Genomic DNA, 16,861 nt, shown 5'->3' with positions numbered 1-16,861 from the left:
TCAGAAGTGTTTTCTCTGCTCAGATGTACCCTCTTCCTCATTCCCCCCGATCCCTACCCCTGCTCCCAACATACACCCTCATCCACATGATTGAGCCCCAGAATTGGACTCCCAGATCCTAGTGAGCTTGCAAAATGCCTGACTCCACTCAGGTCATGCTTCCCGCTGCTAGAAGAACCATTCTAAGTTGAAAAATTAACAGGACCTTATTCCCTCTATCTTTCCTTTTTCAGTATGCATGCTTTTCCACACACACGGGTGCACAGACGCACGGAGTTATTCTCATGTGACTGCAAGTGATTATTTTTAGGATCAAAATATATCTTAACAAGCTCTAGAATTATGCAGTAAACAGATGGCCCTTGGGGGGACCCATTCTGCTTTGGAAGAATGCATATTTTTAGCAGAACAATTTGAGCATCGTTGGGGAAAAAGAGTTCTGGACATTCTAACTCCTCAATGGGGGAGTCTAGGGCAGGGAGTGGGCTGGCCCTGGAATGTTGCAGAGAAGAGGTGGGAGGCAGAGGAGAGCCCTGCTCCTTCAGATACTCTGATCCCTGGTTTCACTTGTGGCTAACGGTGATGTTTTTGTCTTCCCTTCCCCGTGTCTTGGTAGGAAAGCCCAGTAGTTTCTTTCCAGAGGACAGTTTTATAGACTCTGGAGAAATCGACGTGGGGAGACGGGCTTCCCAGAAGATTCCTCCTGGCACTTTCTGGAGATCCCAGGTGTTCATAGACCATCCTGTGCATCTGAAATTCAATGTGTCTCTGGGAAAGGCGGCTCTGGTTGGCATTTATGGAAGAAAAGGCCTTCCTCCTTCACACACACAGGTAACCAGAACCCTATGTACCCTTCTCCTCTCCAGGGGCTCCTCAAATCTTAACCGAAGTCAAGAAACCTGATCCTGAAACCTGGATCCTTGAGCTTGGAGGGAGTTTCACATATTTTGTAGTCCATTCATCCATTTGCGCTCTCTCAGACCCTACCTTTCAGATGAGTAGGGCTGTATCCTTGGAGCTTTTTAAGAGGAAGGAATTCTAGGGCATCTCTCAATAGCCTTTTTACTAGTACCCAGTCTGCTAAGTTAAATTATCCAGGAAATGCAGTCTAGAGAACACAGCATGCATATTGGAGTCAAACGGGCCTGGGTTTGAATCCTCCTGTTATCAGCTGTGTAACCTCAAGCCTGTAACATCCTCTCAGAGCAAGTTTCCTAGTCTAGCAGATGCTGATAACAAGGCCCACTGTGCAGGGCTGCTGTGAACAGTGGAGAACCTACATCTAGAAGACAGCTAGTGCAGAACCTGGCTCAGAATAAAGGTTACTCTCCTCATCTCTTGCATCCCTTCTCTCCTTCAGGGTTCACATTTATCCGGACACATGTGCACCAGGAAAACTTTAAAACTCAAGCAGCATGACTGACACTTTGCCAGTCATGATAAGTGAAGAGCAGACTTATGTGAGGTCCTCCCTGCCCTGGGCTTGGAGTCACACAAATCACAGGCATCCATCAGACATTCCCTGGCCAAAAGTAGTCTTTGTGACCCCCAGCAGGTACTTAATTTCTAGGTAAAAGCTAGATAGAGACATTTGCTAAGGACGGAGTTGCAGAGTAGTAGAGAGAGCCTGGACCCCTGATCTCTTTATTTACTGGTCCTGGGTTTCCTGTCCCTAGACATTGTCACATGAGACAGGATAAATACCCATTTTTTTTTTTTCTTAAAAGATAGATAGGTAGACAGCTGCTTAGTTTGCTTGCCAGTAGGACTTCATCACCTGCCTGTTGTTAGCACCGCGTGACTGTCTTCCCTCGAGTCTCTCATGCTAGCAGGCTTGGATCAATTGGAAATTGTATTATTTGACATAGCATGTAATTATTGATGGAGTTTTGCGCTAATCCAGTTCAGTTCCCCTAAAACTGCTCCCTGAAACTGGAGCACTGAGAAGGGATCATTGACAAAGGGAAAATAGATATAAATCAAATTTTCCTTTGCACTTAACTGACCTTTAAGGCACACCCAGTGAGTGCTCCAGGCCCCATCCTAGATCCCCAGGATTCCCTCCCGCCATCACCTGCGTGGAGTTGGAGGAGTTCAGTCATAAAGTGGCTGTGTTTCTAATCACATGCCCATCAGAAAAGCATAGCTTAAAAAAAAAAAAAGTAGCATGGCTGTCCTGACTGATGTAAAGGTGTAGAGTCAGCCAGAGGAAGCCTCTCCACACCCCAAATTACAGCAAACTGACACTTAAAAATAATCTACTAATTGTGCTGCACTCAGCAGCGAACCAGGAGATTCCCACCTTGCAAAGTGGGGTCTGGGAAGGAGTTGGAGTGGGTTGATCAACCTCTGCGTCGCTTTGGCCTCTTCTGCCTGTTGCAGCTGTGTTTCCCTGCGTCCTCCCTGGGAGAAGCCTGAAGAATTTAACATGGTGGTGAAGCCGGTCCATGCTGATTATGCTCTCTTTGTGCTTCAGTTTGACTTTGTGGAGCTGCTGGATGGAAGGAGGCTCCTGACCCAGGAGGCACGGAGCTTGGAGGGACCCCAGCGCCAGTCTCGGGGAGCCGTCCCCCCTTCTAGCCACGAGACCGGCTTCATCCAGTATTTGGATTCAGGAATCTGGCACCTGGCTTTCTATAATGACGGGAAGGAGTCTGAAGTGGTTTCCTTTCTCACTACTGCTATCGGTAAGGAACCTCCACCGCTCTGGGGTATGTGGTCTATTGTCTCTCTGGATGAGGGGACACCAGGGATCTTAGGGGTTGAAGCTGACAGTGGGATATATACTGTCCAGGGCTGCAGAGGCCAGCTGGATCCAGCATGAGGCCATCTTGACCGGGCTTGCTGGACAAAGAGTAGGAGTGAGATGCGGGGAAATGAAGGAAGGGAGTGACAGGAGGAGCTGTAAGGCCATGCGGGTGCCCAGGACTGCTGCCCACCACCTTTCTCTTTGGTCTGTGGCCTGGTGTGCAGACCAGCCGCTTCATTTAAACACCGAAGGGTGAAACTGACAAGGTGACAGGAATTCTTGTCTCTTCCCTCCAACACCTATATCCATCCTTATAATCTATCTTGGTTCAAATCACTGATGTATTATTTGAATTTTTTTTATGTGTGATTTTGCTTGCTTGATTATTTTGCTTTTAGAGCCAATAACCCCCGGCAAATGAGGAAAAAAATAGTAGATAAAGGCTTGGACAGAGGGTGGGAATAGTCGTGCAAAGGGCTAGATAAACAGTGTGCTCAGTCAGATGGGGGTTTTGTTGAGAACTGAGATACTGAGATGCCCTGAACATGAGCCCCCATTATTTAAGTGAGCTCTCAGCCCCGTCATATCCCTTGCAGTGGAAGAGCTCTTGTTCAGAGCGAGCCCCTTGGCCACCCCAAAAGCTTGGGGGTGTCCCAGGAGCCTGGCATCCTGTTTTAAGGCATTTCTCTTCTGTACCCACATGCTGCAAAGAATTTGTCTCCTCCTCAAACCACCATGATGTGATGTAGGATACGGTGGTCTCTGGTTCAAGTCAGAAAACATTTTATCTGAGTTCATATAGAAGCTCACTGATACAGCCTGGAGATAAAAATCCCCTACAGGAAAATAAAACTTCCAGAAGACAAAACTCCTCTAACCAGAACGCTTGGTGTTGAATTTTCTGCAGAATGAAAACCTCCGTGTGGTTTTTATTTCTCAAAGCTCTGTCTCAGTCCTTGGCTGAGAGTCTATCTGATATGGGAAATGGGATTTGAATAAAAACCTCCAAATCTTGTCCTTAGTCGCTAAAACTCTTGCAAGACCCTGGTTCTTCCATCTTAACAGCACTAGCATTTTCAGGCCATTTTCCTCTTATTTCCAATTTTGCCCTTAGCATCAAGGCAGTGAATACCTTCCCATTAAATACAGTGAACAATGTATAAGGTTCGACTGTGACTGCAGGCTCAACATTCTACCCTCTTGGCAAAACGAGGGAAGTGGGGCTGTGTTGCGTGAGCCCTGGGGTAAGAAATCAGACTGTGTGCTGTCCTTGTTTTCCCTGTGTCTGTCCTAGCTGCTGGTCTCTGAGTACCCGGAGGGCAGGGACTTGGACGTAATCTTCTCCTTCCCCCAGCCCTCAGGCCAGCCCACACGGGGTCACTCAGCGCTTGAAAGAGTTGGGGTGGGCTTCCCTCAGGCCCCCATTGGCAGCTGCTCAGTTTTGGCAGCTGCTGTGTTGTCAGTTTCCTCTGTTAATGCCTTCTTTTGAGGTGGAGTGGAAACTGTGCTCCCTTCTGAATCCCCACCACTAATTTGTGTATGGCCCTGCACAAATTCCAGCTCCTGGTTCCCTGAGGTTCTGGAATTTGGAGGCTCCAGCCTGGTGGTTAGTGGTGACCCAAAGCCTCTCAGCGCCCCTTTCCCCGTCATGGGAGAGTTAATCATGGTCAGCCGTGGTCCTCACCGTCAATTAGGCTGACACTTGGCAGGGTCTGCCTGGCTCCAGACCCTGTTTCTTTTCTCTTTCTGGACTCGGTAGCTTCAGATCAGAGACATGATTTTCAAGTCATTAGCGATCCCTGAGTTATTGCTTCATAGTCTCATAGCCTGATTCCTCTTAGGCACAGCATCACGCTTGCTCAGAACTAAGGTCTCCTACAATCAGGATTCTGTATTTTTAATAACTGAGCACAAATATGAAAGGATATTAATACAAACCCCCAAAGAAAACTACTTTTAATTAGGAAGTGCCTCTCAGAGAAATAAAACATCGTACAGGTAGGTACCTTTGCCAACTCTTGGCTTGTCAGAGCTTGCTGACCTCTTCTGCCATAATTAAGGATCGGTCCTGCTTTTCCCTCTGGTTCTCCTGTTCTCACCTAAATGATGAAATCTTTCTTCACCTTCCTTAACCCTGTGATGCCTTTCAGAGCAGATAGCTGGTACCGTGCTTCTCAGAGTTTTGTGGAACCACCTGGTGTCTTGTTAAAATGCAGATTCTGCTTCAGTGAGTCTGGGTGGATGTTTAGAGTCTGCCTTTTTTATTTTTTCCTGTTCTCAAAATCTTTGTTTTTTTTAATTGAAGTATAATTGCTTTACAATGCTGTGTTAGTTCTACTGTACAACAAAGCGAATCAGCTGCATGCACACAGATACCCTCTCCCTCGAGAGCCTCCCTCCCGCCCCGCCCATCCCGACCCCCGCAGAGCACCGAGCCGAGCTCCCCGCATCACACGGCAGGATCCCACCTGCTGTCTGTCTTACACATGGTATTGCATATACTCTCTCAGTTCGTCCCACCTCCCCTTCCCCATACTGTGTCTCCGTGTCCTTTTTCTATGCCTGCGTCTCTGTCTCTGCTCTGGAAATAGGCCTGTATGTGGTAGGTTGCCTCAGTCGTGTCTGACTCTGTGACTATATGGACTGTCGCCCGCCAGGCTCCTCTGTCCATAGGGATTTTTCAGGCAAGACTACTGGAGTGGGTTGCCATGCCCTCCTCCAGGGCATCTCCCTGACGCAAGGATCAAACCCACTTCTCTTCTGTCTCCTGCATTGGCAGGTGGATTCTTTATCACTAGCACCACCTGGGAAGCCCTGGCAATAGGTTCATCTGCACATTTTTCTAGATTCCCCCAATATGCGTTAATGTATGATACTTGTTTTTCTCTTTCTACCTGACCTCACTCTATATGACTGACTCTAGGTCCTTTCACTTCTCTACAGATGACCCAACTTTGTTCTTTTTGTGGCTGAGTAATATTCCATCGTGTATATATAGCATATCTTCTTTATCCATTCCTCTGTTGATGGGCATTTATGTTGCTTCCATGTCCTGCCTGTTGTAAATAGTGCTGCAATAAACATTTGGGGTACAGTGCCCAGTGAGATACTGCTCATCTGTGGCCCACATTTTGAGTAACAAGGGGTTACAGTATCTCATGGAGGGGATCTCAAACATTGTTGTGCAAAGCAATCACCTGGGAAGCGAGTCTAAAATTCAGATTCCTGGGCCTTCCCCTATTAGACCTGAGGCAGAGCCCAGGTGATCCTGATTCTGGTGGGCAGTCTGTCAACTTAGCTATGAAAACAAATACCTCCTGAGCTCCGCTTTCTATTCCTTCCTTCTCCCACTGATCCACATTAGCTCTGCGAACGTAGTGTGTCATGTCACTTCTCTGAGCCTCATCTTCCTTGTCTAGAAAGGGAAATAGTAATAGTTCTTGGCGGTCCCCACTGTGACGATTAGAGAGAGTGAATATACAGTGCCCAGTCCAGGCTTCCATGCATGGGAGTGGTTAACATTCTCTCCCCCGCCGCTTTCCCAGTCCACCTTCCTTCTTGCTGCCTTTCTGACTTGTCTGTCTTCCTTCAAGCTACAGTGATTGTTTAATGAATACCTTTTCTTACTTTGATACAGAAACAGACTAACTCCGATGTTGCTATTAATCCCTCTGTCCCTGAGAGTCCCTGATGTTGAGTCTCTGCTGTCTGTGGTCGTTACCTGTGGGCCGTGACTTGTAATTTGTCTTGGCAGCTTAATTAAAAGTTTAGGTCTTGTTTTAGTGAAGTCATTATGGTCCCAGTATACAACTGTAACTCTCAGTTTTGCTTAACATGCGGTCTGGAATATGACCCTCCCTTCCTTACATGCTGAAGTGCAGAGCTAGAATTTAAGAAGATTTGAGATGTTAGAATCCAGAGTATTTATATCTGTTTGTAATTAAGTAGCGGGAGAAATAATTGTGTTTAACAAATGGCTGAATTGTGTATGATTTTGCTTTTCCCTCCATTTAATGCAATCCAGCTGATGATTTTATATTAGTTTATCTTTTGCCTTGAAAAAAAATCTAAAAGCACTTTACAAATTGTGTATACAAATGTATACACATGGAGACATGCAGTTGACAGAGCCACCTCTGGACTGGATGTGTTTCTGTCTCTCACACACGCAATGCACACAAACCACTGTAACCAAGCAAGTTTTATAATAAGACATGGCAGCTGTTTTCAGAAAGACTGGCCTTTTCCTATACGCAGAGATGGATAATTTGAAGGTAATGTTTCTGCTTCTGTCTGGGGGTAGGTAGCCTTGCTGACCCCAAGTATTGAATGAAGTAGGAGGATTATTTGTTTTTGTTTAGTCGATAAGTCGCGTCCAATTGTTTGTGAACCCATGGACCGTAGCCTGCCAGGCTCCTCTGTTGGAGTTCCCAGGCAAGAATACTGGAGTGGGTTGTCACTTCCTTCTCCAGGGGATCTTCCTGACCGAGGGATCAAACCCATGTCTCTTGCATCTTCAGCATTAGCAGGCAGATTTTTTACCGCTGAGTCACCTAGTAAGCCGGGGGATTATACCAGTAGCTATAATTCACTGTCACCATTTACACAGGACTTGAAATACTTTCTCGAAGCCCTGCAGTAACTCCATAAGGTGATTATTTTTATTTTCACCCCCAATTGTAGATTAGGAAGTTGAGATTCAGGCATGTTAAGAGGAAAGCTAGGACTTGAATTTGGTATCTTTCTTCTTTAGCCATCTGCCTCTTTTCCAGGATCAAGCCCCCTTTTTTTGGATATTATGCTTCTTTTCTATCTGTCAATAGACATTTAGAGAATGCCTGCTGTGTTTTGGGGACCATGCTTAGCTTTTTTCTGTATGTGAGAAAGAACCTCATGAGAACTTTAGACAATTTGCATTTTGATCTCACCTTTACGGAAGAAGAAACTGAGCCTCGGAGAATTTAATTGACTTGCCTAAAGTTATTAAGGGCAGAGCCAGGATGGAAACTTGGTCTCCAAATCCTGTGTTCTCTCCATGATGCCAGAGTGTCTTACTATTTGCTCTGATGCTATTAAATATTTTATTTCTATTTGCATTATATGGAATATAATTTCCCCTTTATTAACTCCCCTCCCCTTTATATAACTTTCCCTTTATTATTTATAACTTCCTCTTATTAATATAAGTATGTATCTTAAATCAACACAGGAAGCTTTCTTGAAAAGTCGTTAAAAAGACCATGGAAAAAAATCTCACAACATCCAAAACTTAATAAATAAAAATACCTCCATATGCATTGCTTGCAACCCCAAGACATGACAAGTCAGTGTTGCAGTGCTTCATGTCTCCAGAGAGCATCTTATCTTTTAATTTTGGTTGATGCTGAAACATAAGAGGACAGATCACCCTGACGTTGTAACAGTGTGAGCCAAGTTGAGAAATAACAGAGCTGCCCCACAGTGGATTAAGAAACCCAGAGAAAAGAAATGAGAATCACTGTTAGGCAATATAGACCCTGGTGCTGGAGAAGACTCTTGAGAGTCCCTTGGACTGCAAGGAGATCCAACCAGTCCATTCTAAAGGAGATCAATCCTGGGTGTTCATTGGAAGGACTGATGCTAAAGCTGAAACTCCAATACTTTGGTCACCTCATGCGACGAGTTGACTCACTGGAAAAGACTCTGATGCTGGGAAAGGTTGGGGGCGGGAGGAGAAGGGGACGACCGAGAATGAGATGGCTGGATGGCATCACCGACTCTGTGGACATGAGTTTGAGTGAACTCCGGGAGTTGGTGATGGACAGGGAAGCCTGGCGTGCTGTGATTCATGGGGTCACGGAGAGTCGGACATAACTGAGTGACTGAACTGAACTGAATTTATGAGAAACATGCCCTGGTCTTCCTGGTCTGAGGACATTGATGCTCACTAAAGAGGAGAGTCCTTTTGTTCAGGCCCAGGCAGCTGCTGTAAGTTGACTTACTCTGTGTCCAGGACTAGAAGCAAACGTCGCCCCTACTTCCTCCCTCCCTCCTTCCTACCTTCCTTTCTTCATCTAACAATGATTGCACTCCCAAATGATCATGCGCTTTCCCAAGGTGGAGATACAGAGGAAGTATGAAGCAGACATGGTGCTTGCCTTTGACATCCTCACAGGCTAGTAGGCGAGGCTAAGTGAGGCTGAGCGGAAGGAGAAGCTGCCTACATATTATGTTGGCCAAAAAGTTCATTCAGGTTTTTCTGGAAGATGGTATGGAAAACCCGATCAAACTTTTCAGCCAACCTAGTACCTGAAGAGGAGGGGGAAAGACTTGGTTCAGTCTCTTTACAGCATCCTAGGCAGCAAGGACTTTCTTATTAAAAAGAGCTTCAGAGCCCTTTGCGTGACGCCTTCAGCGGGCTGGCCAGGAGGTCCAGAGTAGTTGCAGACAGATCTGGAGACTACATCTGTTCATATTCTCATTTGACCAGCATTTGCTGGTTTGTCTTTTAGACGCCGTGTCCTGAGCAGGCATTGGTATCCATGGTATATTAAATAGTCCTGCTTCTTACCCTCTGGAGTTTACAGACCTGCTTGAGACAGTGTGATGTAGACTCTTAAGTTTAATTCCTATCATCCAATATGCATCTAAATATATACTTTGTTTTTGTTGTTTAGTCGCCAAGTCATGTTCGACTCCTTGTGACCCCCATGGACTGTAGCCCTCCAAGTTCCTCTGTCCATGGGATTTCCCAGGCAAGAATACTGGAATGGGTTGCCATTTGTAAATGGTAAATATTCACTGTGGTAAAGAAGAGAAGAGAGTGCCCAAGGGAAGCAAATAAGGGACTTCACTGCGATGGCTGCAGCAGGGGTGGAAAGTTGTTTAGATAAAGGTGTGAGGAGAAAATAGACCCAGCAGAGGGGAAAGCATGTGCAGAGGCCTTGGGACAGACATGAGCCAGGAGTTCAAGGAGCTGTGATATGGTCACACGTGGGATGTGGATCAGAGGGCTGAATGGTATCAGGTAAGCCTGGAGATATACTAGCAGCCAGGCTGTATGGGCTTTAACACAGCACGTGAAGTTTCATTTTGTTTTGTATTTTGGTTGCGGAGAGTCGGACACGACTGAGCGACTGAACTGAACTGAACTGAACGGTCTCTTGGACTGCAAGGAGATCCAACCAGTCCATTCTAAAGGAGATCAATCCTGGGTGTTCATTGGAAGGACTGATGCTAAAGCTGAAACTCCAATACTTTGGCCACCTCATGCGACGAGTTGACTCACTGGAAAAGACTCTGATGCTGGGAGGGATTGGGGGCAGAAGGAGAAGGGGACGACAGAGGATGAGATGGCTGGATGGCATCACTGACTCAATGGACATGAGTTTGAGCAAATTCCGGGAAATGATGAAGCACACCTGGTGTGCTGCAGTCCCTGGGGTCACAAAGAGTCAGTCATGACTTAGCCGCTGAACAACAACAACATTTTAGGAGTGAAGACAGGCAGCTGAGGAAAAGTGACTGGGAGAAACACTGCGGCGAGGGTCAACAGAAAGAACTTAGATATTTCCGGGCTCCTGCATGTCAGCATTTCAGCCTTCTTCGTTCACCCAGAGTCTCCATTTCACTTTTGGTTTATGCTTCTACCACTTTGGGATACAGCTGGCAGCAGCTTCCACAAACCTATTCTTTATCTAAATCATACTTTTAAAGGTAAGAAAACCAAGGCTTAGAGAAGTCACGTGAGTTGTCCTGGGTCACACAGCCACCAAAGGGCCAAGCCAAGATCATAATGACAGCAGTCTGTTGACTGAGCCCTGACTCCATGCCCAGCGCTGTACAGGATGCAGTGTCAGTTCCCAAACATCCTGGAAGTGAGATGACGTGCATTTCTGCGTTATAGATAAAGAAACCAAAACTCAGAGATCTGATGCTATTTGCCAAGATCTCATAAGTAGGAAACAGAGCTAGGTTAGCAACACAGAGCCCATGCTCTTTCTCTTACATTTTAGCGACCAGGTTTCTGGTGTGCGACTGACGTCTGTGTGTGTCCTTATCCACTCTCACAGTCAGAGAATCATCGAGGTATCTGGGGTCTTAGAGATCATGGCCTTTGCATCTCCTAGGCTCACAGGGTACCTGAAGTGGGCTCACCGCCTGAAGCTGCAGGGTTCTCATCTGCCTGGTCCTGAAAACTATCCTGATACTGTGCTCACTCCTGCTGAGGGAACCCCACTCCCACCTCCATTCAGTTGGGGTTTTCAATAGAAAATATTTTAGCAACGATGGTTTAATTTTTATATAACAGATGATTAATTCTTGTACTCTTGAGAGCTCTCCTTTCCCTCATTTGGTGAAGGCAGCTGCTCCACCCCATATTGCCAGCTAGCTTTACCATTACAGAGCAGTGGCCTTAAGAGCGTTCTCCCTTTTATTTCACTTTGCAGAACTGCTGATAGGTGGGACATGATTAAATGCACGTCCTCCTGTTCTGTGGCACCCTCTGAGGAATAGCCCCCAACCAGGTTAGCTGGACTTGGCACTGGTGTTAGATAGCTGGGGTTGTCACTGTGACTGGAGAGACGGTGTGGTCCAGAGAAAGGGCAGAGACTTCGGAGTGAAACAGACCTGGGTTTGAGTTCTGACTGCACTGTCTATGAGCTGTCAGATGCTGGGTACATCTGAGCTTCACCCGTTGTTAGTAATAAAATCCACTTTAGAGAGTCTGACGGTGACATGAAGCCGGGTGATTCATGACAAGTTCTCAGCACGTTTTTAAGTGTCTCTTAATTATTCAACATTTGCTGAACTTCAACTTGGTTAAGTGCTGGAAACTCATTAGTGAACAAAACAAAAGCTTTAGCTTTGAAGAGCCTGTAGTCCCCTGGGAGACCTGACCCTCTCATAAATAATTCCAACAGAATGTGGTCTGTGCCCACAGAGAGGTCTGGGTGAGCGCCCATGGGAGCAGAGAGGCGGGCAGCTACCTCTGCCAGGGGTGCAGAAGGAAATTGAAGGCATAAAGGACTTACTGTGAGAAGAGTGCTTAGAGAGCTGGAAGGCAGTGTACAAATACTCAGTAATTTACCAACTTAGGGCTAGAGCAGAAGTGAGAACCAGAAAGGAACTCTGAAGAGTTACTCAATAATAATAATAATAAAGGAGAAATAGTAAACATCTCTGCTCAATCAATGACAGACGTGGTCACTGTGGACCAGGCAGAAAATGACCACTATTAGCTTTTAGAGATGAGAAGAGAGAGCCTTTGAGCAGTGACTCACAGGACACAAAGCCAAGTCTTCTGAATTCAATCTGAAGACTTCCCCTGGAGCCCAGGTATGGGCTCAGGTCCCTGAACAAGGCAGACCCTCACTCACCAGAAGGTCAATGAGTACCAAGTGCAAGGTCAAAGGTCACAGATACTTACTGTCACCTAGAGCCGCCTTCTGTGGACATTAACTTCTGAACAGCTTGAAGGAAAGAAGGCACAACTGCCAGTTCAGGGCACTGCTAGGCACTTGACTGAAGAATGTTCTTTCTGTTTGGGGAAATTCATGTATTTCATGGCTGCTGGATTCAGTAAAAGAAAGTGAAAGTCGCTCAGCTATGTGCTACTCTTTGCAACCCCATGGACTATAGCAACTCTGAAATGGGTTCAAGTCTGCAGCCTTTCTGTGCCGGAACTGTTGCAGCTCAAAAATGGAAATGCGGGTTCCAGAACATTCCAATGCATTAACTGTTATTTCATTTTTTGAATAATTTTTAAATTTTTGGTTGCACGGCATCTTCATTGCTGCATGGACTTTCTCTAGTTGCTGCAAGTGGGGGCTACTCTTTCTTATGATGCTTGGGCTTCTCATTTCTGTGGTCTCTCTTGTTGCGGAGCACAGGCTTTAGGTGTATGGGCTTCAGAAGTTGGGGCTCACTGGAGAAGGCAATGGCAAGCTACTCCAGTACTCTTGCCTAGAAAATCCCATGGATGGAGGAGCCTGGTAGGCTGCAGTCCATGGGATCGCTATGAGTCAGACACGACTGAGCAACTTCACTTTCACTTTTCACTTTCACACATTGGAGAAGGAAATGGCAACCCACTCCAGTGTTCTTGCCTGGAGAATCCCAGGGACGGGGGAGCCTAGTAGGCTGCCGTCTATGGGGTCACACAGAGTCGGACACGACTGAAGTGACTTAGCAGCAGTAGCAGCAGTTGGGGTTCACAGGCTTAGTTGCTCCTAGACATGCAGAATCTTCCCAGGCCAGGGATCAAACCCATGTCACCTACCTTGGCAGGCAGATTCTTACCCACTGTACCACCAGGGAAGTCCTGTTACTTGCTCTGATAAGTTCTGTCTTCTGATTCAGTAGGGAGCCTCTCAAATGTCACATTCTAGATTCAGGTTTTGTCAGTCTTTACAAATTCCTTCGTGCCTCTCTGAAACTACTTGGCAAAATTCATATTAACAGCTACTGTTTATTCACTGCATAGTATATCAAAGTATTATCCTGGATGTTTTAGATACACTGTCTCAGACCCTTTACAACAGGTATTTGTAAAAAATGCAATGTAGGTATTTTTTCTCCAGAGAAAAGTGGGATTCATCATGTTTAGATGACTAGGCAGAAGTTTCATACCCAGTCAGCGAAAGAACTAGGGTTTGAATCCAGGTCTCTCTGGCTGCAGTACCTACACTTTTCCTCTTTCGTTCTTTGTCACTCTGGCCTTTGTGAGAGTGCCTGGTGTATGCACTGCAGGTGGGTAGAGGGCATGGACGGGACGGTGCCAGGAGCCTAGAAAATGAGTTCAGGGCCAACCTGGCAAGAACTTTTTAGCCTGGTTTGAAAGTCTGGTTTTTGAAGGCAGTGAGGAGCGCGAGATAGTTTGTAAGCAAAGATGTAACTTGATTTGTGCCATGGCGCCGTCTCTTTGGTGGTGGTATATACAAACGGGTTACTTTCTCAGGCTTAAGTAGGGAGACCAATTGGAAGACTGTTTCAGTATCCAGTACAGTTAGATGAGAGAGGAGGGCCTGACTTGGGCCAAATGCCTCTGTATTATATAAAAGAAAGGCTATATTAAGGGACATTATGGACTAGTTTTCTTGACAACTTTACTGTCAGGGAGAGGCAGGAAGTGTCAGCCTTGGAGAATAGGTACCTAGTGATACCGTCAGTTAAATTGGGAAATAAGGAGGGGACGGGGGCTTGTTGGGAGAAGGAAGTGGGGAGATGGTCAGTGCACAGTAGATTGTGATTGGAGCTGCTCTTAGAATTTCCAAGCGGGTGTCAGTTTTCAGTTGGCCAGTGGTCAGATGAATAAATAGGCATTGACTTGGGGCAGCCCTGACCCGCAAACAGGGACCCAACGGGTGCCTTGGTGTGGCTATGAGAAGGCAGAGGCCTGAGGAGAAGGGAGTTTAACCTGGAACCCCAACACTAAGCGGTGGGTGGCGGGGAGAGACGCCGAGATTTGCCTTCCGGAAACGCTGGGGAGCTGATGACAGCAAACCGGTCCCTTGGGGGTCACCGGCAACTTCAGTGGGAGCGTTTCCACCCCCGTGCAGGTAGAAGCAGGGTCACCGCGAGTTCAGGAGCAAGCGAGCGGCGTGGAGGAGAAACAGCCTCTTCGAGACAGAGCGGGGAAGGAGACGGATGGGAGTAACCCGAGGAGGAGGCAGGTTCAAGGCAAGGTTTACACGAGGGAGGGGAGCCCTGCACGTGTTGTCAGCTGCGGGAAAGGAGCCAGGTGAGACGGTGGGAGGCCCAGGAGAGAGGGGAGATGATGAGGGAGGGAAGCGGGGCAGGAGGCACCGAACAGACGGCAGATGCAGAAGGGCTCATCCGAGGACCAGGGGAGACACGCCTCTTCCCGTGGGAAGGAGAGGGCCGTGAAGACGAGACAAGGTGCAGCCCAGGCTGAAGGTGGAGCCGAGTGGTGGGCAGGGTGGGAAGCACTGGAGGGAATGTGGCTTAGTGGTTAGAGATCGGATCTGAAGCCAGACAGCCTTGCTTGCATCACAGTTAGCAGTGCGACCCTGGGCAGGATTCATAACCCACCAGTGCCTCAGTTTCCTTATCTGAAAAACGGTGATAATATTATTACCCACTAATACTCTCAGAAGAAACAGAATTAATATTTATTAAATACCAAGAATGCGGTGAGCCTCATTATCCGTGCTATCCAAGGGTATGTCATTGTTATTGTCAATAACAGTCACGAATAGTTTTCAAGGCTTACAGGGTCCTGGGAGGGAGCTAAGTGTGGTACATGCATTATCTAACTTAAATTTTATGACAATCCCAGGGAAGCAGGAGAAGTTATTTCCCTTACATAGATGAAGAAATAAAGTCCAGAGAAGTTGCCCACAGTCACACAAGGAGTAAGGGCAGTGCGAGGGTTTGAATCTAGAATAGTCAGACACCAAATCTACACTCTTTCTGCACAGGCTTCTCTACACTTTCCTTGGGTCCCATTTCCTGTGGCAACAGGTAAGCCGCGGAGGGTCCGCTCTAAGGACACTGCAGTGTGTGTGTGTGGATAGGTCTTAGTGTTAATCTGGGCCGAAGAGTTTGCACCTAAGGCTCTCTCCTGAGGGAAGGATCTCTCTTTTCTTCACAATCAAGCACAGGTTTAAGTGAATGCAAATCTAACAGAGGTTTGGGAGGGTTTCTTGCTGCTTAAACAGAGCAGAGGACCTTTTGTTGAAATGACAGGACTGTGAGTGTTATATGAAGGGTTATAAAAAAAAAAGTGCAGGCCAGAAACCTCTGAACATCTGGTTTCACTTTGAGCAGCTGCTTGTTCATGCCTTTATCTGAGCGGCATTCGTGTTCAGGGCTAATGGAAGCACGGTTTGTTTCATTCCTGGTTCATATTACATGTCAGCCAAATTTTTTTTTTTCATTTGTGTCAAAGTCCAAGGAATCCATGCGCGAGTGCAAGGAATAGACGGTACATTTTAGAAAAGTGAGAAAAAGTCCTCGGCACTAGGATGACATTTTTCACAAATAGAGTTTGAGTTTTCTCAACCCTATAAATGCAAGCTATTCCTTAGGAAGCTTTCATTTGGGAAATTGTACCACTATGTCTCTGTCTTTTAAATGACTGAGGGGGAAGGTGAATCTCTCTGAAGTTTTCATAGGTGCCAGGTAGTACATTAAGCACAGTTTACTTACATTAACTCATTTTAATTCCCATAACCCACCTGTCTGTTGGACTGCAAGGAGATCCAACCAGTCGATCCTAAAGGAAATCAGTTCTAAATATTGGAAGGACTGATACTAAAACTGAAACTCCAATACTTTGGCCGCCTGATGTGAAGAACTGACTCATTGGAAAAGCCCCTGACTCTTGGAAGGATTGAAGGTGGGAGGATAAGGGGATGACAGAATGAGATGGTTGGATGGCATCACCGACTCAATGGACATGAGTGAGCAAATTCCAGGAGCTGGTGATGGACAGGGAAGCCTGGCGTGCTGCAGTCCATAGGGTCACAAAGAGTTGAACGCAACTGAACTGACTGAACCCACCTGTGCCATCAGAGTCATTATCCCCATTTTCCAGATAGGGCAGCGGATTGCGTTCAAGGTCACCCAGAATCAGAGCTAAGATTCAGGTCCACATATATCTCATTCACACTTATTTTGCAAATTTCCAGCACTTTTTGAATACACTGTGCTGAGGTTTGCCTTTTGTGTTCAATAAATGATAAAAACACCCCTGATCACAATACTAAGTCATAATGATATTAAAAAAAGAAAGACAAGAAAAAATACTTAGTGTAATAAAGAACAGCGATTTCACATCAGAAGTCAGTGCTTCCTGGTTAAATATTAGACAAAGTCCTTTTAAAGCTAGTAATAAGGGCATATCTATTAGTTAGCATTATTTTAGAAGTTCTGGCTTAAGTGACGTAACGCATGAAACAGAAAAAGAGACAAAGTCAAAGCTATCATTATTTGTAAAGGATGTGTTTGTGTTCCTAGAGGATACAAAAACATCAGTCAAAAAACTAATAAGAATTCAGAGTTTGTAAGTGGGCTACAAAAAAGCTTTTCAAAAGTCAATAGATTTCCCATATACTTGCCATAACCAGTTATGAAATATAATGAAAAATGTCCCAGTCAAAAAAAATC

At 46.1% G+C, this 16,861-nt stretch overlaps 1 protein-coding gene across 1 annotated transcript in view; it reads left to right on the top strand.

Annotated features, from left to right (window-relative positions):
- TENM4 (teneurin transmembrane protein 4) overlaps positions 1-16,861 on the top strand; it is a 787,800-nt gene that overhangs the window by 579,907 nt on the left and 191,032 nt on the right. Inside the window, exons 11-12 of the mRNA XM_055416091.2 lie at positions 617-831; positions 2,477-2,687. Of these exons, the coding sequence (XP_055272066.2) occupies positions 617-831; positions 2,477-2,687 (426 nt within the window). The remainder of the gene's footprint in view (positions 1-616; positions 832-2,476; positions 2,688-16,861) is intronic.

The sequence above is a fragment of the Moschus berezovskii genome, chromosome 25, assembly GCF_049115385.1.
Source record: "Moschus berezovskii isolate FMDL1 chromosome 25, NW_MosBer_1.0, whole genome shotgun sequence".
Classification (NCBI taxonomy): Eukaryota; Metazoa; Chordata; class Mammalia; order Artiodactyla; family Moschidae; genus Moschus; species Moschus berezovskii.
Note: the sequence above shows the minus strand (reverse complement) of the source record. Positions and strands in the feature narration are given on the sequence as shown.